The following is a 24,084-nucleotide window of genomic DNA, read 5'->3' as shown; positions in this document are numbered from 1 at the left end:
ATTGAGCCGCTTTTGTTCAAGACAATCAAGACAATAGATCCCTTCTGGGAGAGGGAAGAATTTAATCTAGTTTTAATGAATAAATCAAATGATGATTTGACGTCACACAGGAAGTGATGAGTGGGTCCCCTCTCTCGTGATATGTGCCTGAAAAATAGATTTTGATTGGGCCGCTTCTGTTGAAGACAATCAGAACAATATATCCTTACTAGGGGAGGACAGAGTTTAATGCATAAATTAATGTGCACATTTGTGACTACGATGAAGAAAAAAAAAAGATACCCGACCGAAACCTAGACACGTCATGCCCTGCGGGCATTCCGTGTAAAAAGAAGCGGGTGAATTATCAACACTAAATTTCATTGCATCAGGAAGAAAATGGGGTCCCTTACTTAACACGGAGACTCTAATTTCACTTAGGATCAACCACCCCGTGGTCTTAGGGATTTAATAAGATTTAATATTGCTATTTCCCGCTTCTACTGTAGGTTCGCCTGTGGTGCAGCTCGGTTATCACGTCTGCCTTGAATGTAGGAGACCGAGGTTCGAGTCCTTGCCGTCGAACCATATTTTCACAAAGGATGTTAAATCTTGCTTTTACACAGCTACTAACTTTGTTGCAATGGTAAACGTGTATGTCAAGAAAACGACTAAACTATGTCGTGTGGATTACGGGGAAATTTTGAATATAAGCCCCTCCGAAATCTTAGACGAAACATTCTACTAAACTCCTGAAAATAACCCCGGTTAACCTTATCAGGCTGTTTTCTTGGTCAGTTTTTAGATGTTTCTGTAGTCAAACCCAAAATTTTAATCCAACACTAAGCTTCCCCGCTCACCGAAAAGGTTCTTTCAACTCTTTCAACCAATTTAGTAGGCTCAATTTCCAGCCGCTGTTCGGGAAACGAGCCCGCGCTCCTCCCCAAAAAGACGGCTGGACTCGTGGATTTGCCTTTGTTAGATTAGCCAATCAGAGTATCGCCTGCCTCATCGAGGCAGGAGAAAATCTCGCATAAATTATCGTGTCAGTTTCAAAATGGCGGACGATGTGGATGGAGCGGAGATGTTAAATGTAGTTTTCGAGCGAGTTTTGCAGACGTTTGGAATAGAGAAACTGAAAGATTTGCAGAGGGAAGCATTGGAAAAGCTGGTTGGCGGCGAAGATGTGTTCGTAATTCAACCGACAGGGTCGAGAAAATCGTTGATATTCCAGTCGGCACCAATTGTGTTCGATACAGTCAGTCTCTTCTCGGGGAGGAACAAAGACCGCCGGACTCGAGAGAGCGGCGGAAATCGAGCCTACCAATTTAAGCGCAGGGCGTGTATTCGATGTCTTACGATATCTGGACCTGTCCAATTTTCGTTATGTTACGAAGCTTTCCAAGAAGTGGATTTGTCAGAGTTCGGTTCGATTTTAGAAGAGGAAGGAAAATTTACTGTCGTGCGTTCGTCAAAGTTTTTCATGAAACCTTGAATAAGGTCATCATTTTTTATTTATTTTTATTTTTTATTTTTTTTTTTTTTATTTATTGTTTTTTTTTTTTTTCGCCGGACGTCAAAGATGTACTATAATGTATTTCGGACCAACGGTCTTTGTTTTGCTGCTATTATTTTCTGACGTTCTTGTCGTTGTCGCCGCCACTAGAACATGGACTGCTAAGGTTACTAATTAATTAATTAATTAATTAATTAATTTATTAATTAATTAATTAATTAAAAATGATGAGCGAGTCATCGAAACGTCAACGAGACTTCACCGACACGCATTCTTATATATAAAGAACTTTTAACAATCTGACTTTTTAGAATTAATTAATTAGTCATTTAATTATATCAGTTTTCATTTGACTGTGGAAATTAATTTCGCCTTCGCTTTGGTTTTGCTTTACTACGTTTTGTGATTGGATGGCAATGTTTGCACCATTGTATCAATCAATGGGAAGCCAACCAAAGCCAATCGTGTCTTAATCGCACGTGTCTTCCTGCGCTTGGCGCAAGTTACATGTACTTTCTTCGAAATCTGATTGGTTCGTTACGTTGTGTACGTCTGTTGTGTTTGGCTAGGGTAATTAGTTGGTTTTGGGTTTGAGACACTAAATTAAACTCCTTCTAATTAACAAGTAAATAAAGATATAATTATAATTTGAGCAAATAGAGCAGAGTTTGTTCGAGTTCATTTCTCAAGGAAAGTACCAAGAGACATTTGAAATGCAGCACTTGGATTGGCTTACCTGTTCCTTGTCCAACTTAGTCACTTTTTCCTCCATCTTCTTTTCTAGAGTATTGACCTTATCGTCAAGTTTTCGAATGACTTCTTGTGACTTTTTCAACTCCTCTTGTGTGTAACTAAGCTTTACAAAAGCCAAGTCAAGATGAAGTCTCATGGCATGCTGAAGATGGGATTCAACCTCTCTTCGCTTAATCTACAGGAACAAATCAAAACATCTTAATATTCTAATAACTTAAGCACTGAAGAAAACTGTTTCTCGCAGGAAGAAGAAACATACGTTTAAATGCGACCAACCTTCCTAGGTTATGCATCGCCTCACAGGTTACCATTTGAATAAATAATGATAACCACTTCTTTATTGCCGGCTGAACTCAGCAAATGAACTCAGCGTAAATATAGCTGAGAGCGAATATCGGTTCTGATTGGGTCAAGGAATAAATTTGACAATCTTGTTACCCAGAGGAAAGTAACCATTGGTTTTCAACTCTATAGATAGAACTAAATATTGTAAAGTTTTCAAAGTAAAGATCGATGAAGTTCGAAGTTGGGAAGAACATACTGATTACAATGCTACCTTTACACTTATGCCGCACAACAATTAGCTAGTTCTTAACCTTATTTTATTCAAATTTATACGCCTTCAAAAGGCTCTTATAATTTCTTTTTTTTCCGTGGCGTACCTGTAAGCGTACTGACCACAATAAATTGATTGATTGATTGATTGATTCATTCATTCATTGATTCATTGATTCATTGATTCATTGATTCATTCATTCATTCCTTCATTGTTTGATTGATCCGGCAACCTCAGTTAACCTTGAGAAACTCAAGCCTGACTCATTTCCTTGAGCTACGCTAACCTAGTCATTACAGTCGTCAAATGAAAGTTAGTTAGCGTTTAGGCTTCCGGGAGAAACGAAGGTGAAACAACTGAAACGTAGAAAGAGATACAAGTAGGCAGAATTTAGATTACGCGAGAAAAACTCTTATGTCCTCGTCAAAACTTCCACATTTATAGAAACGTATTTATAATTTTTCTTCTAAAATTAGGAATGATGATTTAGTGACTAATTAATTGTGTGCCTTTCGAGCTTCTTTTCCTGCCTCCTTTCGTTTTTTATAATACTCTTAACTCTTCAGGCCATCAGTTTTGATCCCGCAGTGTTACTTCTTGAGTGCTCTCCAAACTTCCCACATGCATCCATAACTCAATATACGCATAGCTAAAAGCATGAACCAATTCTTTTATAACATAGTGAAAATAAAGTACATGATTCCTTGGAAACAAGTTTTGTTCCTGATTATTTACAATTAGCTGTACAAAAAAAAAGGTGAAAGTGATTTCTCACATCGGTTTGATCTAAATGTTTCATTAAACTTCGACAAGCTCTTACAAATATACATTTTTTATGGTGTTGCTCTCTGTAAAAAGTTTTTTTATAACATAGCGCCCGCATGCTTCCCCCATCTGACTTACACACGTCATCAGATGGACACAAGGCCGTGTGTATGTTGTAAAATTAACCATAATGACGCCAAAAGAAATTAGATTGGGATGCACGCGGGCTGCGTTATAACAAGATAAGGCTTGAAGAGAGTTCAACTCAACTGAGTAAACTGAGTGAGTCAGTTACGATAGCAGCTAACGATAATTAAATCTTACGCTCGCGACATATGTAGTAAAAAGGCTCAAGGAAGACACCCAATGAGCGCCGCAGCCAGGTAGAACCTGGTAGTACGTACAAAAGGCTCAAGGAAAGGTCTAAAATATTGGTGGTGGCTCTCTCCAAGGTACGAGGAGCAGCGACACTAAGTTTGCAAAACAAGAAACCATGGGAACGGTTACTTTGAGAACACTGCGTGAATCCACAGGAAAGGATAGCTCAAACGTTTTATCCTATGCTTGTATCAACAACAACAAAAGTGCAATCAATCTATAAATAGAGCCGTTGCTGTTGTTGTTGTTGTTGTTGTTTTTGCCCTAAGCGCGTAACTGTCTTGAACTGAGCCATAGCTAGCTTTTATTTCATTAAATTGGATACAATAGCTTTTAATGTTAAGGACGGTGCACAATTCAACACGTTGGAGAGAGAGAGGTATATATAGATAGGCTCCTAGGGGAATCAAAATTGGCTTTTTTTCTGTAGACTTTGACTACATTGCAAAAGGTAAAGACAAAACTTAAGGAAGACTACGTCATCGTGAACGTGCAATGACACTGACAAAACGTGTTTGTGTATGAGGAATAACATGAAGGTGGCATCCGTATGTATAATTTATTTTTCTGTAGTACTGTGTCCGAGTAACAAAAATAAAACAGCCCATTTTACAGCTGTGTGCTTAGTCACCTGGGCCCAGTTGTTCAAAACTCGATTAAACTATAACCCTGGATTAATGTGAACTTTGATTAATGACTACTAATCAGTAAAGATTCTTCCAAAGACTTTTTTGTCTCTCAGTTTTTGACTCAGACTTATCTTTAACATTGGCTTAAAATTGGCTTAAAAAACAGTTTTAATGAGCGAGATGAAAACCTCGGTTAACTATTAGTGGTGGATCAACGTTAATCGGCTTACGTACAACCGGGCCCTGGTCTTTCAGTGACTTGAATGGCAGCGAAAACTGAACTTGGGAATGCCAAATCATTAATTTTTTTTTTTAACTTCAACTGCGAACAGGCTAAAATTCATCAAGTAATTCGCGATGAAATCTCAGCTCAAAACCAGGATAAAATTTTAGCCGGAGAACTCTAGGAACGACTAATGTGCGTGCTATCTATTCACCTGTTCCTCTTATTCTGTGACACCTGGGTATGAGAGCCTTTTAGCCTTAGTTCCCAGACATCACCGGTTAAGAGAGACAGGTGGCCCTGGAGACGAGAATATGTATATTACCTTCGTCGTGCAACCCATCTGAGCATAGGGGCAGGAGATAATGGCCAGCGGACAATTTTTCTCTTTATGAGCTGGAATCTGTCAAAGACATTCATACACAAAGCAGATCAGTGATATTAACTCTTTTGGTATGGTAAAGGTGATGATGGTGACTTCCAACAAAATCCCCAGCTGTAATAGTAAAGACAATTGCGTGCAAAGTATGAAACGAGGACTGACCTACTAACCCACAGTACCTACCTATCTATTTACTCATAGGGTCCTGTTACTTACCTACCTACCTACCTACCTACCCACAGTACCTACCAACCTATTTACTTATGGGGTCCTGTTACTTACCTACCTACCCACAGTACCTACCTACCTATTTACTTATGGGGTCCTGTTACTTACCTACCTACCTACAGTACCTACCTATCTATTTACTCATAGGGTCCTGTTACTTACCTACCTAACTACCTACAGTACCTACCTATCTATTTACTTATGGGGTCCTGTTACTTACCTACCGACCTACAGTACCTACCTATCTATTTACTCATAGGGTCCCGTTACTTACCTACCTACCTACCTACCCACAGTACCTACCTACCTATTTACTTATGGGGTCCTGTTACTTACCTACCTACCCACAGTACCTACCTACCTATTTACTTATGGGGTCCTGTTACTTACCTACCTACCTACCCACAGTACCTACCTACCTATTTACTTATGGGGTCCTGTTACTTACCTACCTACATACAGTACCTACCTACGGATTTACTTATGGGGTCCTGTTACTTACCTACCTACCTACCCACAGTACCTACCTATCTATTTACTTATGGGGTCCTGTTACTTACCTACCTACCTACCTACAGTACCTACCTACCTATTTACTTATGGGGTCCTGTTACTTACCTACCTACCTACCTACCTACCTACCTACCTACCTACCTACAGTACCTACCTATCTATTTACTTATGGGGTCCTGTTACTTACCTACCTACCTACCCACCTATTTACTTATGGGGTCCTGTTACTTACCTACCTACCTACCCACAGTACCTACCTACCTATTTACTTATGGGGTCCTGTTACTTACCTACCTACCTACCCACAGTACCTACCTACCTATTTACTTATGGGGTCCTGTTACTTACATACCTACCTACAGTACCTACCTATCTATTTACTTATGGGGTCCTGTTACTTACCTACCTACCTACCTACAGTACCTACCTATCTATTTACTTATGGGGTCCTGTTACTTACCTACCTACCTACAGTACCTACCTATCTATTTACTTATGGGGTCCTGTTACTTACCTACCTACCTACCTACCTAAAGTACCTACCTATCTATTTACTTATGGGGTCCTGTTACTTACCTACCTACCTACCTACCCACAGTACCTACCTATCTATTTACTTATGGGGTCCTGTTACTTACCTACCTACCTACCCACATTACCTACCTATCTATTTACTTATGGGGTCCTGTTACTTACCTACCTGCCTACAGTACCAACCTACCTATTTACTTATGGGGTCCTGTTACTTACCTACCTACCCACAGTACCTACCTATCTATTTACTTATGGGGTCCTGTTACTTACCTACCTACCTACTCACATTACCTACCTATCTATTTACTTATGGGGTCCTGTTACTTACCTGCCTACCCACAGTACTTACCTATCTATTTACTTATGGGGTCCTATTACTTACCTACCTACCTACCCACAGTATCTACCTATCTATTTACTCATGGGGTCTTGTCACTTACCTACCTACATAGAGTACCTACCTACGGATTTACTTATGGGGTCCTATTACTTACCTACCTACCTGTCCCATATTACCTACCTATCTATTTACTTATGGGGTCCTGTTACTAACCTACCTACCTACCCACAGTACCTACCTATCTATTTACTTATGGGGTCCTGTTACTTACCTACCTACCTACCCACAGTACCTACCTATCTATTTACTTATGGGGTCCTGTTACTTACCTACCTACCTTCCTACCTACCTACCTATCTATTTACTTATGGAGTCCTGTTACTTACCTACCTACCTACCCACAGTACCTACCTATCTATTTACTTATGGGGTCCTGTTACTTACCTACCTACCTACCCACATTACCTACCTATCTATTTACTTATGGGGTCCTGTTACTTACCTACCTACCTTCTTACCTACCTTCCTATCTATTTACTTATGGAGTCCTGTTACTTACCTACCTACCTACCCACAGTACCTACCTATCTATTTACTTATGGGGTCCTGTTACTTACCTACCTACCTACCTACCTACAGTACCTACCTACCTATTTACTTATGGGGTCCTGTTACTTACCTACCTACCTACAGTACCTACCTATCTATTTACTTATGGGGTCCTGTTACTTACCTACCTACCTACCCACAGTACCTACCTACCTATTTACTTATGGGGCCCTGTTACTTACCTATCTACCTACCCACAGTACGTACCTATCTATTTACTTATGGGGTCCTGTTACTTACCTACCTACCCACAGTACCTACCTATCTATTTACTTATGGGGTCCTGTTACTTACCTACCTACCCACAGTACTTACCTATCTATTTACTTATGGGGTCCTGTTACTTACCTACCTACGTACCCACAGTACCTACCTATCTATTTACTTATGGGGTCCTGTTACTTACCTACCTACCGTCCTACCTACCTACCTATCTATTTACTTATGGAGTCCTGTTACTTACCTACCTACCTACCCACAGTACCTACCTATCTATTTACTTATGGGGTCCTGTTACTTACCTACCTACCTGCCTACAGTACCTATCTACCTATTTACTTATGGGGTCCTGTTACTTACCTACCTACCTACCTACAGTACCTACCTATCTATTTACTTATGGGGTCCTGTTACTTACCTACCTACCTACAGTACCTACCTATCTATTTACTTATGGGGTCCTGTTACTTACCTACCTACCTACCCACAGTACCTACCTACCTATTCACTTATGGGGCCCTGTTACTTACCTATCTACCTACCCACAGTACCTACCTATCTATTTACTTATGGGGTCCTGTTACTTACCTACCTACCCACAGTACCTACCTATCTATTTACTTTTGGGGTCCTGTTACTTACCTACCTACCCACAGTACTTACCTATCTATTTACTTATGGGGTCCTGTTACTTACCTACCTACCTACCTACAGTACCTACCTATCTATTTACTTATGGGGTCCTGTTACTTACCTACCTACCTACCTACAGTACCTACCTATCTATTTACTTATGGGGTCCTGTTACTTACCTACCTACTTACCCACAGTACCTACCTATCTATTTACTTATGGGGTCCCGTTACTTACCTACCTACCTACCTACAGTACCTACCTATCTATTTACTTATGGGGTCCTGTTACTTACCTACCTACCTACAGTACCTACCTATCTATTTACTTATGGGGTCCTGTTAGTTACCTACCTACCTACCCACAGTACCTACCCATCTATTTACTTATGGCGTCCTGTTACTTACCTACCTACCTACCTACCTACAATACCTACCTATCTATTTACTTATGGGGTCCTTTTACTTACCTACCTACCTACAGTACCTACCTATCTATTTACTTATGAGGTTCTGTTACCTACCTACCTACCTTCCTACCTACCTACCTATCTATTTACTTATGGGGTCCTGTTACTTACCTACCTACCTACCCACAGTACCTACCTATCTATTTACTTATGGGGTCCTGTTACTTACCTACCTACCTAACCACAGTACCTACCTATCTATTTACTTATGGGGCCCTGTTACTTACCTACCTACCTACCCACCTACAGTACCTACCTACCAATTTACTTATGGGGTCCTGTTACTTACCTACCTACCTACCTACCTACAGTACCTACCTATCTATTTACTTATGGGGTCCTGTTACTTACCTACCTACCTACAGTACCTACCTATCTATTTACTTATGGGGTCCTTTTACTTACCTACCTACCTACCCACAGTACCTACCTAGCTATTTACTGATGGGGCCCTGTTACTTACCTACCTACCCACAGTACCTACCTATTTATTTACTTATGGGCTCCTGTTACTTACCTACCTACCCACAGTACTTACCTATCTATTTACTTATGGGGTCCTGTTACTTACCTACCTACCTACCCACATTACCTACCTATCTATTTACTTATGGGGTCCTGTTACTAACCTACCTACCTACCCACAGTACCTTCCTATCTATTTACTTATGGGGTCCTGTTACTTACCTACCTACCTATCCACAGTACCTACCTATCTCTTTACTTATGGGGTCCTGTTACTTACCTACCTACCTTCCTACCTACCTACCTATCTATTTACGTATGGAGTCTTGTTACTTACCTACCTACCTACCCACAGTACCTACCTATCTATTTACTTATGGGGTCCTGTTACTTACCTACCTACCTACCTACCTACCTACAGTACCTACCTATCTATTTACTTATGGGGTCCTGTTACTTACCTACCTACCTACAGTACCTACCTATCTATTTACTTATGGGGTCCTTTTACTTACCTACCTACCTACCCACAGTACCTACCTACCTATTTACTGATGGGGCCCTGTTACTTACCTATCTACCTACCCACAGTACCTACCTATCTATTTACTTATGGGGTCCTTTTACTTACCTACCCACCCACAGTACCTACCTATCTATTTACTTATGGGCTCCTGTTACTTACCTACCTACCCACAGTACTTACCTATCTATTTACTTATGGGGTCCTGTTACTTACCTACCTACCTACCCACATTACCTACCTATCTATTTACTTATGGGGTCCTGTTACTAACCTACCTACCTACCCACAGTACCTTCCTATCTATTTTCTTATGGGGTCCTGTTACTTACCTACCTACCTACCCACAGTACCTACCTATCTCTTTACTTATGGGGTCCTGTTACTTACCTACCTACCCACAGTACTTACCTATCTATTTACTTATGGGGTCCTTTTACTTACCTACCTACCCACAGTACTTACCTATCTATTTACTTACGGGGTCCTGTTACTTACCTACCTACCTTCCTACAGTACCTACCTATCTATTTACTTATGGGGTCCTTTTACTTACCTACCTACCCACAGTACTTACCTATCTATTTTATTATGGTGTCCTGTGACTTACCTACCTACCTACCTACAGTACCTACCTATCTATTTACTTATGGGGTCCTGTTACTTACCTACCTACCTACCCACAGTACCTACCTATCTATTTACTTATGGGGTCCTGTTACTTACCTACCTACCCACAGTACTTACCTATCTATTTACTTATGGGGTCCTGTGACTTACCTACCTACAAACTGTACCTACCTAGATGATAATATTTATGTACTAAAAATTTTTGTAAACAGGTTTTGCTTTGTAATTTGACGCCACGTGGCTCTTAGGTCGAACAGACTTTAAATGTATATATAAATGTAGATTTGATAAGATTACCGTGTATAAATAAAGTCTTCTGATACCACCCTATTCACCCCACTATCTTCCTTCCACCGACCTCCTTATTTACTCACTCACTCACTTACTCGTTGACACTCACTCACTTGCTTACTAACTTGATTGCTTGCTTGCTTACTTACTTTTTTCTTAAGTACATATTTTCCTGTCCTGCCCGATCTGACTCAGCCATTAAGATCATCTGATAATTATTCTTACTTATTCATAATTACTCAAGACTTCAATTTTCATCAATAATTATAAGTTTTACAAAATCATTCGAATTTATGGATATTTAGGCTCCTATTTGTAGCATAAACTTACTTCCTCTCGAGGGAGCACTGCACCACAATTATTTGGACAGTTGATTGGTTTTCTTTGGCACTGACGTTCATGATCCTTTAAAACAAAGTAAAAGCGATAGCTTTACTGGCAGTTTTCACAGAGCAAATGAACAGGATCGGGTGCAATGATATGAAGGTATTGGACTAGTGACTGAAATAGACATCGGATTACTCTTTCCTTTCAGTATGGTGCACCTGGGGGCGCAATTGAGTACAAGTTATCAACTACTCGCAGTTTCCGTAATTTACCCTTTCACTTTGAAATTCACGCCTTGAGCCACAAGATGTTTTTCTCATTTTTAAGTATAGATAAAATCTACAGAATTACCGTACAAATTTGATTTGACTTGCTCTTCCTAATTCCGTATTATATTATGAGACTAGAAAAGGCCGCAAGGAGTTACGGGATACGTAGAAAGAAACAAAAAAAACAGGGTCCGTAACATTGCCGAAGGAAGAAATTAAGAAGGTACCAAAGCTTTAAGAGAAAACGATGTCTTGATACAGAGGCTATGGCAACCTCACTCCACGGCGTACCACCATTTTGAATATCCCAAGCTCCTGGACTATAATACAACTAGCTATGAGAGTTTGACAATGCCGAGAATCTTGTCAAAATTTTGGCCTTCAGTCAAGTCCAGCTTCAAAGGCCCTAGCCTTGAGCTGCGATCAATACAGATGACCTGGGCGTTCCTTTTTTCTCCCTAATTGAATTTTTTCCCGCCAGAAAGTGATGGCTGAAACCGAACGGCTAATCCAAAAACTGTAACAGATACAGTGGTTAAAATAAGGCGTTGCCCTGACATCCAACCTATTTCCCATGGCTTTTCCCATTTTAAAGGGAAAAGCTCTGAGAATGAAGTTGCATGGCATTTAGATTCTCACCTGAGTTTTACACGCTGGATATGACATGCTACAGTGAGTGCAGGAAAGAATTCTCCATTCACACGTGGTAGTCACGTGCCCTTGCAAGCGGTTTCTTGTCAATGTCACGTGACAATTTCGGTTTGTACAAGAAACAACTTTTAGAGGGCAAGATGACAAATGGTTCTATAAGAGAGGAAAGAGAAATAGATGAGACAGTTAACCATCTTGAATAAAAATTGAGGGCATTTGAATGTTAAGAAGCAAGTAGAGAGACTGCTGAGATCGTTTGAGTTTGAATTTACTTTGAGAATGCCATGTGATTTCACTCATGAACTATTTCTCAAACTCATTAACAATTCAAAAGCCAAAGACAAAGGAAATCATGCACCGTAACGTGTTTGGACATCTGATGAAAAACTTCTCGTTTTTGCCCTCTTAATTTCCCCTCGACAAACAGCTTGTTTGAGAAGTTATATCAAACACTCGTCACAATGTTTCATCACAAAATCAAAAACCTCGAAGTTCGTCAAAAATACTCTGCTACGCGTCGTATTTTCAACTCTCTTCTCGATGTTTGAAATGTGATGAAACACTGGGTCTCGTGTTTCATATATTTCATCGATATCGTTTGTTCAAAAAATCGTAAAAAGCTTTTCATAAAGCATTTATTGTTTAACGTTGCTGTCAATCACTTGAATCTTAGTTCCCCTATTGCGCAAATACTTGTACGTATAGGCGTATGTCCCAATATAAATTCTCATTGTACCTGAAGAAGGCTGGTTTGGCCAGCCGAAATACAGTACACTTTAAAGCGTAATTTAACGTTGTATCGGTCTCTGCTTGTCTTATCATTTGTATTTGTTAAGCCGATCAGATCAGCAACTGATCCAACGCATACCAGCAGGATTATCGTCGACGGTTGTTGCTTAGACTTAACGCATTTCTAAAGGCATTTGTTTTCCGAGGTGAAGAGATAGAGGAATACTGATTGCTTGTGAGAGGGGGTGGCTTTGTAGACTAGCTTAGATTCAACGTAAAAGTTCTTCGCTAATATGAATCAGTAGGTGGTGTGATTATCTCATGTAACTGTACCACAGGCAGCCCAAGCTCAATATAAGAGAAACATTGAATTATAAAGATTTGTATGGCAATACAACGGATTTGTGTAAAATGGTAGAAACAAACATTGTTTTGTCAATAAAGTCAACTTACCCTACTGCTCCTTGTATTCTTTGTCATTTACCAATTTTTCAAGCCGATTCGGAACGATTTCGGCGAGTTAGCGTTATTCTGGTTTCTACTGCTGAGTGAAACGCAAGGCCGAACACTGTCTCAGCCATGCCCGAAGCGCGAAACGGAATAAATCCGTTGAAATCATCCCTAGTGTCTCAGTTCCTTCATAGAATGAAAGTACAGATGTATACCTATCCTTGCAGCGCAATTCCGACTCAATTAGAGCCTTATCACGTTTGCTAAAAAGATTTTCTTCCAAGTCAGCTCGCTTCTGAAATTTCGAAAGAACCGCGGCAGGAACGCCATGGACACATTGAACGTTCGAACAGCTTTCTGGGTAACAAAATTTCCCCGGCACGGGTGGTCAGCGGCCAGTTGTCGATAGGCAAACAGATTTGTTCTCGGGATTCCCTCGTGTCCTTTCTGTCAAGACCGTCAACGAACCATTGTTTCCTTCAACCAATCGAAATTTAATGGGCGCAATCCATCTATCTTTATCTCAGCTAGTGCAAAACCATCGAAAACTCCTTCGAGTATCAGTGACTTCACTTCAAAAAATTTAAAGCCAGCCACTCAATTTACATTTATCGACATTCAGGTATGCTATTTTTATGTTGTTATTATAACGATGTAAAATCGTTGTAAGCTCAAGGAACTGATTTGCGTGCTTCTTCTTTTCCTGAGGAAAGAAGTTGTATGAATGGAGCAGTAGTGGTGATAAATTGTTTCTGAAGTCATTTACATTTGATTCCAGAAGCGATTGATTAAAAAAAACTTTCTTCCTCAGCAACAGCTACACCATCTTTCTCTTCAAAAAATGAATTACTCAATGGCAAGGAGCATACGGGGCAAATCCAATCAATCGTTGGTCGATCCAGAAGGCACTTGAAAGCTGAGCTTGACAAATTGACACATTTTTTCAGAAGCAAGCTGACTTGGAAGAAAATCTTTCTAGCAAACGGGTGATACGGCTTCAATTGAGTTGGAATTGCGCTGGCAGGATAGGTATATATCTCTACTTTGATTCTACGAAGGAATTAGGACACTAGGGATGATTTCAACGGATTTTTTTTTTTTTCGCGCTTCGAGCATGGCCGAAACAGTTTTACTAAGCAGTGGCCGGGAAACCTGAATGACGCTAACTCGCCGAAATCGCTCCGAATCGGCTTGAAAAACTGGTAAATGACAAAGAATACACGAAGCAGCAGGGTAAGTTGACTTTATTGACAAAATAATGTTTGTTTCTACCATTTTACACAAATCCGTTGTGTCCCCATACAAATCCTTATATTATATTGAGCTTGGGCTGCCTGTGACTGTACTTGCTTTACCGACACTTACATGACCGTTTTTTTTCTGATCTTATTTTTGGTTGTTTTCTTTATATTTTGTTTTTGTTGTTGTTTTTCTCCTCCGTTACTTTTTCATGTACATGTAATTTGGATTTGTAATGTTATATATTGTTAATGTGTTAATTACATCCATTTTGAAATCACTGGTGATCCTTGGAATCTGATTGGTCCAAAATGGTGCGATTTATTTTCAAATTGCACCATTTTGGACTCTAAATCGCATCATTTTAGACTCTAAATCGCATCTTTTTAACCAGCCAATGAGAAAGCGGGATTATTTTAATTGACCAATCAAATTGCAGGAAAATTTTAGACAAAGAAAGCCACTGTAAGACAACTTTGAAACTTGTTACATTTCGCTTTGTTTTTAGAGCTTAAATTTCCTAGAATTTTTTAAATGATTTTTTTTTCCGGATTTTTGAGATATAACATATTCTGGGTGGGGGAGGCTGGGATCTTTTATTTAGACAATTTTTTGGGCAATATTGGGGGATTTCAAAATGGATGTAATTAAGTGGTAATTGAACTTCGTGTCGTGCAATTTTGGTCTGAAAGCATACTTGTGATTTTAAATCAAACTCGCGCTATCACGCTCGTTTGATTTTGAAATCACGCGTATGATATCAGACCAAATTACACTCCACTCAGTTCAATTACCAATGTGAAAAAGTTCTTAGCTGGTCCAACAATGGTTTAAATTACCGACGCTTTACCAAATTTCCAATTTAAGCAGCTTGGGATGGAAACTTGTCGCACCGGGAAGTGGAGTGAGGCGATTCTTGGGTGGGATAGAGGAACCGAACGGGCAGGGGGTGCTAATCAATACCACCATCGCGTGCACATCGCAAAAATGTTAAATTTTTGCATTTTAAAAATGGCCCTTTGTACAAAAAGAATTCAAACCACGAAAAAGGGCAATTAAGTCCAATGAGTTGCTAGGTAGTACCTCTTTGCCTCTCAGCTCGCCAGTCCATTCACAGCCTTCACTTGGGCATTTGATGTGAAGTGATAGAAGTTTTCTCTTAGTTGCTACGTCGGGGAAAATGTCCTAAAGTAAAACATCATCTTTGTCAGTAATAAGCGTAACTGCCTTTAATTCATTCTTCGTCAACCCGTATACGGAATTTTATAACAATATGGGAATGAAAATAACTGGAATAGCTGTTATATTTTTGTTTTTAGGTGAATTTGGGAAAAGCAACTTTCGCTTATTCATGATAATTCAAGAGTCATTTTGCCTTCCAGTAGCTTCAAAAACCTGTTATGAGGGATTTCTAGTAGTCACTGTATGTCCTTTTTGTCTGGAAATAAGAAATAACGTGCGTCACTTAAAATATTGCGTGATAAAATGTAAACTCGAAAATTAATTAAACTGATAATAACACGAAGTATATCAGATGTAACGCGAATAAGCTTAAAGTTGGTGACCAGGTAAGTGACAACGTAATACATCAGTCAATTGAAACCCCAACCACCGGGACATAGCGGGGAATTTAACATAAACACTGCTAATTTCCCCGCCCCCAGGGGCAAGTAGACTGTGAATAGCCCCGCATAGGAGGGCATCAGTAACGTACTTCTGAACCAATTAAAATACAAATCAGTTTGAGTCCCGGGGTTTGAGATTGTTGGTGAAAGTGGAAATTGTAACAGACGGACGAAACGTTCAGCAAGGTATCATTACGTTCCAATCCGATCCTAGTGCATGTACCCGCCGTACCTCAAACGTCTCATATGAATAAGTTCGATTAAATTTCCGTGATCTGATAAAACTGACGTTTGTGACTGGTTTTTTATTTAAAATCGCATTAAAATTAGAAGGACAAGGGCTCGGCTTAATGTTCCTTTATGTTAAATCCCCGCTGTAGTCCCCGCTTCCGGTCCAGTGTCCCCGGTCAAACCGACATTTTGTTTATTTCCCCGCCCCTCTGGGCCAACACGTTGTTAAATGAGCGTCAAATCCCGGCTATGGCCGCGTTAAATCCCCGCTTTGTCCCGGAGGGCCGGGATTTCAATTGACTGGTGCATGAACCGGAAAAGTCCGAAGTTCATGTACTGCATGAAAATGATGTATCCTCGCGCAACTATTAACCTAAATTAGGAAAAAAAAACGCGTGCAATTGTAGGAGTATTATAAGAGCCGGAGGTTTGGAAATTTACTGTGCTTGTGATTGGAAGGAAAGTACTTGGTGCGCCTAGAACTGAGCAAAATCTCAGTATAATTGTAATGTAAGTTTAGATCGAGTAAAAATAGAATAGTGGATCGCAAATAAAGGATAGTGAACTGTAGATTGGATACTGGAGATTTTTAGAATGTTAGAAAAAAATCTTCAGAAAAGGAGAGATACCTCTTCAGTTTGTGAACCGGCGAGGGCGGAGTACGCTAAAGATGTAGATTCCTATTCCATGATCGCATCCTTAATAATCAGTAGTTTGTCACTTTAAGTTATGTAGTGAAAGCAAAAACGTTAGTTTGCCTGTTCAACCAAATCCACCCATTTCCCTGTCCCCCTTTAATGGTTCTTACCCTGTCCAGCACTAGTGTGTTTCGATCCGAGGGGCAGCTAAACCGGATCGGCGGCGGTGTCTGAGGCGGTCGAAACCGTGAGAACGGTAAGTCCGGTCTTAACTGCTGTCGCTCTTGAGTGGGTTGCTGGCTAAGTGAGAATAATTAAAAACAAAATCGCGTGTTACTTTGACTCACACAGACTAATGGAAAAAATGCATTCAGAAATCATAAGTAATAAGGAATGTTATGTCACTCTAAATTAGAAAAGTTATATTTTGGCTGTAATTGAATTTCCGATGGAAATTTTTATACTTTGTGTACTCATGCCGTTTTTGTTGTTGTTGTTGTTGTTGTTGTTGGTTTTTTTTTTATTTTCAAGATTATTCACAATTATACAAGCAGTACTTATCACTAGAAGTGCTAATAACGAGACAGGCAAATTTTTTAATGCAAATGAATACATACATAATGTATGACTCCAATTTGTTCAATTTGTTGACCTGGACGGGCGTTCGCAGGGCTGCACCGAGTAATCGTTAAAACTGTACGTGACCAACAGAAATCGGATTAGAATATTACATTATCAAATTGGTGAAAAAAAGGTTCGATACCCGTTTCTATGAGAGCGAGGATTTTTATAGTCTCCTTCTCAGTCTGATGGGGAGCCTAGGATTCTTATGTCCCTCTTATATTAAACATAACGACGCAGTCTAGAAGCTTTTCGAAGTTAAAATGAGTTTTCTCTGGATGATGCCGAGGTTAGGAGAGCTTTTTTGTGAAACCTTCCTGCAATGTCTTCAGTGCAAAATGAAATTTATTGTACTCGTTAATCCGGTTAACAACAGCATACCCACCGGGGTCAAACCGTGGCAACCCTCTCCTCAACTAAGGGAACCTTTCGTGTTCTGGCGGTGACAAATAAGGAGAGTGATGGCTGTGTCACACTACCGGATTGAAAAACGATTAAGGCATATTAAATCAGTAGCTAATTTTCAAGTCAAGAACCCCATTACGAGATCTCGGCCGACGTGGATGTAATTGACACCAAAAGGCGGCGGACTTCAAAGATCGGAAGCGTCAATAAAAGTATTATTATTTCCCGGGTATTTTAATACCTTTGCAGTTTTTTTTTATCCTTTTAACCAAAAAAATTTAATACATAGTAAGAAAACGGAGAATATCTGATAGGTCAGGCAGACCACGGTTTCGAACTAAAGATTCTCAGCCTGGTTGAAGGTAAGCACAGGAATTCGCAAACGTTTTCATTTCAGTATATAAATCAAGAATTGACTAAGGATTTTGCTAATTTTCTGCTTAAGACGAAAATTTTCAAGAAATCCTTGATGTAATCGACATCAACCGAAAAGATGTCAAGAAATCCACGAGTTCAACACTTCTGCCTGAGTTGCGAATGAACACATTAATTTTATGACGTTATAGGACCAAAACAAGCGTCGCACCACAACGAGCTCGAGGCTGCGCCTCGTGCACATCTAAGAAAATGTGTCCCACATGGGAGGGAAAGACGCTGTCGCGTCTTATATAACGTTCTTAGCACCATCAGGATTTTAAGAGCTCCCTCGTGCGGGTGGACCGGTGAGGGTGGGACTCTTCAGAGACTCTGCGCCCAGTAACTTTACCCCCAATGAGGGGGAGCAGAGACTAACAACTGACACACCGGTCGCCGTAAAGGCTGAACCACCTTTCCAGTGCACGCCGTGGGAGAACTGCCGTGTGGTTCCCAGCCAGCCAAAAAGAAACAACAAATACAGAAAGGCGATTAAAAATATCGGTATCGGGAAAAAAAAAAAAAAAAAAGAAAAACGCTTCATAATTCTGCAGTTCATGCTGAGAATATCCATACAAAAACTTTTTCAAAGACGTTGATTGATCAAATAATATATACAAAGTTAAAAATCTTAAAAAAAGAAATAAAAACAAGCATCAAATGGAAGGCTACCGAGAAAAATAAGAAAAACTAAGAAATAAAATTATGCTCTCAATGTTTTTAACGAATATTTGCATCATAGCATCATAATAATAATTTTTTTAATTTATAATTATAATAATTAAACTTTATTGAAATATTCGGAGAAAAATCGATATTTACAAGTTAAAACTATTAAAACTATTAAAAACCTATTTACAATTCATGCATCATCACTAAAATATATATTTGGAAGGTAAAATACGGTCCAGCTAAAATTGCTAAAATTGCGAAATTATAATAATAATAATAATAATAATAATAATAATAATAATAATAATAATAATAATAATAATAATAATAATAATAATGAAGAAAAAATTCCATCTCAACCGTTTGTTGGCGGTCCCCCCACTGTAAACCAACCTGAAGAAAGAAATACAACTGATCAAGAGAGGAACTGACACCCTCGTTACTAAAATTTTTGTTTTGTTTTTACGCAGTTTCTTCTCGCGTTAAAGCTAAGGTTACATGTCAACCCAAGGAGAAGCATCAATCAGATATTATAGTTACGTTCGTTCACACTGATTTTTGTGCTTTTTTCATTGACGCACTTTTTGTTGCGCTAGTATAGAGCTTGCAATGAAAGTCGCAGGCCTAAACTACTTTAATTTAGGGGTGATTTCAGTGCGATTTGGGTGCGATTTGCATGTCGAAACTTCATGTATCTTGGTGGGGATTTGGGTAAAACTGCAGCAAATTGCAACAAATATCGCACTGATATCGCGCCCAAATTGCACCTAAATCGCCGCTAGTTTACACTTGCTATTTTCATCCCAAGTTCAAGCGCAACAAAAAATCGCATCAAAATCGTATGTGTATTAAATGACCTTGATTTGCGAGGGTGAGTGGACCGAAAAACTAAACAAACGCTGCCTCTGCAAGCTTCCAGAGCGTCATTCGGCAACGTTAACTCTGGGGCCTGTTAAACCTTAGAAGCTTGCGAGAGCATCCGCATCTGCATGGTTTTTTTAACTTACGAAGGTCGACTTTTCGACTGTTCAAAGTAGAGGAACTGGCAATTAAAGCAAACCTTTTGGCGTGTTCGTCGAGGCACGTTTTGCAAAATCTGTGGCCACATTTCGTTTGGACTGGTTCTTTAAGCGGCAAATGACAAATGACACATTGCAATTCTTCATCCACTGCATTCACAAACTCGTCATCGTATCCACCAAGCGACGGATTTGCTCCACCTTCCGCCATATTAGTTTGGTAGCTTCAGGAGAAGGGTCGGATATTAAAGATAATTGAAAAGGACTTAGTCATGAGTGACTGGAATGTTTATTAAACCAATAAGGAGGCACGTTGCAGTCAGGGATCAAAATACATGTAATAAAATACTAAACAGGAAGTATAAAGCATCGAACTATAGGTTTAGACTTACAAAGTGAACGAAGCCACTCTCAAGTCAATTTATAAGGCTAGTGTTGTTCCATGTGATGAGCTGTATTACTTGCTATTTCATCCTGCGGACAATGACTACGATCTTTGGTGTACCAATCGTTAAAAGCAAAGTTTGTTACCGTACTGTGTATGTGAAGTGGGATGTTTTGTAATAGCTATATTGCAGGGCCGTACCTAGGATTTTTGTCTAAGGGGCGGGGGGGGGGGGGGGGGGCAAACTCCGCACACCTCTCCGGCAGGGGTCTCCCGTATACAGACAGGGTTTCTAGTTGGAAGTTTTTGTTTTCACCCTTACACAGAAAGTTGCCTTTAAGACGTTTAAAGAGAACAAAACACACTGAATTCACATCGAAGGGAGATTTATTCAGTCAACTAGTTGATTTTCTTGTGATTTCTGACCAATATAGATACAAGAAATAGCTCGGCAAACTTAAACACGATGTAGGGAAAGAAATTCAGTTTTCCTAGCTGCCCCCCGTTGTTCCCCCCTCCCCCCCCCCCCTCCATGCTACGTACGGCCCTACATTGGCCTTGATGCTTTAAGGTTTTGTTGGCCCTTTATGTTTTCCTATCCTTTAATTGTAAGCATGGGTTGTTCAATTTATTGACTTTATAATGCTACACTAAGTTGTTATTATACAGAGATAGTGTATTTATTATTATGTGTTATTATTATTACTATTATCATAATTATTATTCAGTAAAAGTTTATTGATCCCGCTAGTGATTGATTGATTGATTGATTGATCGATTGATTGATTGATTGATCGATTGATTGATTGATTGATTGATTGATTGATTGATTGATTGATTCAACACAAGTTCCCTTACAGTTTAATGGTTAAAGCGGAAGTCAATTCTTTAGATTACTACCGGATCCCCTACAGAAAAATCCCGCTTATAAGTCCCCCCTCCCCGCTTATAAGCACTTGAAGAAGATATGGAGTGTCACGTTGAGACGGATGACTCAGACGATGACACTGACGATGATGAACAAAATGATTTTAAAGTGGAAAACCTTTTTAATAATTAACCTTGTGAAGTAGCACTGAGATCAAAGTCTGACTTGTTTTGTTAGGTTACGGTTACAGTTAAAGTTGGTCTTGTAGTGAAATAAAGTATGTTTTGGTATCAGCTTATTTCGAAACATTTGTTATTTATTCCGCTTATAAGATGTGTCGTTAATTAGTTGTCAATACTTAATTATTATGCTGTAATTTCATTTATGCAAGGAGTCTCGTTATTGGAACTTATCGTTCTGTGAGTTCTCTCCTGTCAGAGGTTTCTTCATGTTGTTTTTTCTCCTCTGGCGAAGTTTATAAATAAAAATAAATAAATAAATAAATAAATAAATAAATAAATAAATAAATAAATAAGATGACTAAAGATGAAAGCCCGAATAAATACCCAAATTCGCGTCAGGGTAATTGTTTACGGTCATACCCGATTCCGCAAATAGGAGCAGCGTAAGTTTGCATGCGAAATATTTGGTCATATTTGTAACCCATTTTATAGGAAGACTGATATAAGACTTTTTCAAAACAGTTGAACATATAATAATAAAATCGAAAAATAACAGCTGCACGATTGTACTGTACCCAACTGTGAACAGGTTAGTTCACGTTTTTTATTTTAATTAATTAATTTATTTATTTATTTGTCGATTGCGCAGATTGGCACGATCACAGTGCTAAAACAAATTTGCACCAGGAACCTGCTAAGATTACCCCTTGCAAGAACGAAACAATTTCTGAATTATTTTTTATACTTTTTAAACAGTGGGGTGAAAACCTGGAATACGCTTCCTAGGTCTGTAAGAGCCATTACCAACCCCCTCAATTTAAACTGTCCTCGCCTACTTCTTAAAAACCAGACTATGTTTTCCTTTTCTACCATATGTAAATCAATAATTGTAATGTAGTGTGTAATGTATATGTATACTGTTTTCATTATTAATATTTATGTAATGATACAGGACTCCATTTAAACCAGTTAATGCTGAACTGGATACTCCCTGAATAAATATTTGTTTAGATAATTATAAATATAAATTTAAGATAGAAAGTGTACCACAGTTACTCGAGTTTCACGCACTAAGCGATCATCAGACTGTACCGTTGGAGCTTGTAGAGTTATAAATTTAAGGAGGGCGGTTGGAGCGATCTTGCTTCTGATTGGCTGCGTAGAATTTATTTTCATGCCTGCATTTTGTAATTAACTCAGATCGTTTGTTGAGGAGGGTAGATTTGTTAGCAGATAGGATGCAAAGCTTCTCAGATAAGCACAAATTGCAGCGCGAGGGATGTCCTTGATATGGATTTGCTTGTTTGATAATGCACCATTTGCTCGTGTAACTGATGCCATTTGCCCTCCTTGTCAAGGGGTTAGAAAAATACCTCATAGTTTAGTTATTCTAAAGACCTCTAGCCAGTGACTAGCTACTAACCGACAAGACTGTATAATAGATTATCATAGATGTTTGTAGCGGAGAATAACAAAGCTTTCTTTTGTTTATTGAAATTGGCATTATTAAGTGAGGGTGACTATAAGGTGGACACGTACCATTTCAAGTTGTTACCAGACTTAGTGGGGAGGGATTTGGTTTTGTTAATTTACAATTGCAACGGAAATGTTTTGCGCATTGCGGGCTACATGACATAACATTTTATTCGCCAAAGCGACCTAAAAACTCGATCATATATCAGTTAACTAAGAGGACGAAAATACGAAAGCCCACAGGAATACCTCATAAGTCATTAGGTAATGGCAATGGTATTAGGGACCTTTTGATCTGAGTACGAGTCGGAGTACAACTTTCGAATTTCAATGCAGTCAGTTCCCCAGAACTCATGCTCTTCAGTCCTGTTGCTTACTGTGTGAAAGGTGATTAGGAAACTTCTGATCAGAGTATGGGAACGACATTGAGTATACACATCCCCAGCACTCTCGCTCATTCGCGTTGTTTAACAACAGATAAGGAGACCCAAGAAACAAGACTGGTGTGACAAGCGGTTATCTAAACCACGTAAACTAGATTTGAAAAGTCGTACTCGTAATCAAATCTGGAGGTCCCTTATTATCTAACACGCGAACTGGATTCGTACTCGACACAACAAACAATACATCTGCTTTACTAGTTATACTAGTCACACCGTACATTGAGACTAAATAAATACAGTAAGCAACAAGTGAATAAATACAATCACTTACTCCCTTAACCTTACGTTACCAAGGACCTCCTGCTCCATGGCAACCAAATATGATAGCAAATTAAACTCTTCATAGTAATATTGTCAAGTAGCTTGTAAGCGTTACAATGGACGACACAAAGTTCTCCACAAAGAACAATAACTATTTTCTAATCTTTTAAAGAAATATTGACTTTGAATTGTCTGAAATGTAGACCTCATTCGTAATCACACCACCCAAACTAAGCATAAAACTTTGAATTCTTGAATTAATCGATACTTATAGTAACCTATCAAAACAGTTGGTAGGTAAATTATTGCATTTTAAAACCTCTTTCTTCAGGATTTTAACCATTATCACTTATTCAAGCAATGTGTCTTGGTGGAGAGAAATCATAAGTTGATAGCCAGAAAAATGAAATACAAACAGTCCCTCGTTTTGGGCCTCAAAAAAGGAGTGTTTGCTTTCTTTCCAATTCCTTTTTTGTCGTCTGAGTTCAAGTTAAGGTACGAAATGATGGTAAGCAGTGACCTTAAATAAAGCTAACCATTTTAAAAG

At 39.1% G+C, this 24,084-nt stretch overlaps 1 protein-coding gene across 5 annotated transcripts in view; it reads right to left on the bottom strand.

Annotated features, from left to right (window-relative positions):
• The window catches only part of LOC146487857 (TNF receptor-associated factor 4-like), a 178,926-nt gene extending 158,751 nt beyond the window's left edge, over window positions 1-20,175 (bottom strand). For 2 of the 5 annotated variants that reach the window (XM_085128202.1, XM_085128194.1), the window contains exons 1-7: window positions 19,967-20,174; window positions 16,965-17,094; window positions 15,384-15,485; window positions 11,871-12,035; window positions 10,966-11,040; window positions 5,125-5,202; window positions 2,232-2,423 (exon numbers count right to left, since the gene is read on the bottom strand). In XM_085128202.1, the coding sequence (XP_084984328.1) occupies window positions 2,232-2,423; window positions 5,125-5,202; window positions 10,966-11,040; window positions 11,871-12,035; window positions 15,384-15,485; window positions 16,965-17,094; window positions 19,967-20,136 (912 nt within the window). In that variant the 5' untranslated portion in view covers window positions 20,137-20,174. Of the gene's footprint in view, window positions 1-2,231; window positions 2,424-5,124; window positions 5,203-10,965; window positions 11,041-11,870; window positions 12,036-15,383; window positions 15,486-16,964; window positions 17,095-19,966 lie in introns of all 5 variants that reach the window. The other 3 variants (XM_085128167.1, XM_085128176.1, XM_085128184.1) reach the window with 3 other exon arrangements.
• Window positions 20,176-24,084: the final 3,909 nt, after the last annotated feature.

Source organism: Pavona decussata, unplaced genomic scaffold (assembly GCF_977016875.1).
Source record: "Pavona decussata unplaced genomic scaffold, jaPavDecu1.1 SCAFFOLD_13, whole genome shotgun sequence".
NCBI lineage: Eukaryota > Metazoa > Cnidaria > Anthozoa > Scleractinia > Agariciidae > Pavona > Pavona decussata.
This window is presented reverse-complemented; position numbering and strand designations above follow the sequence as displayed.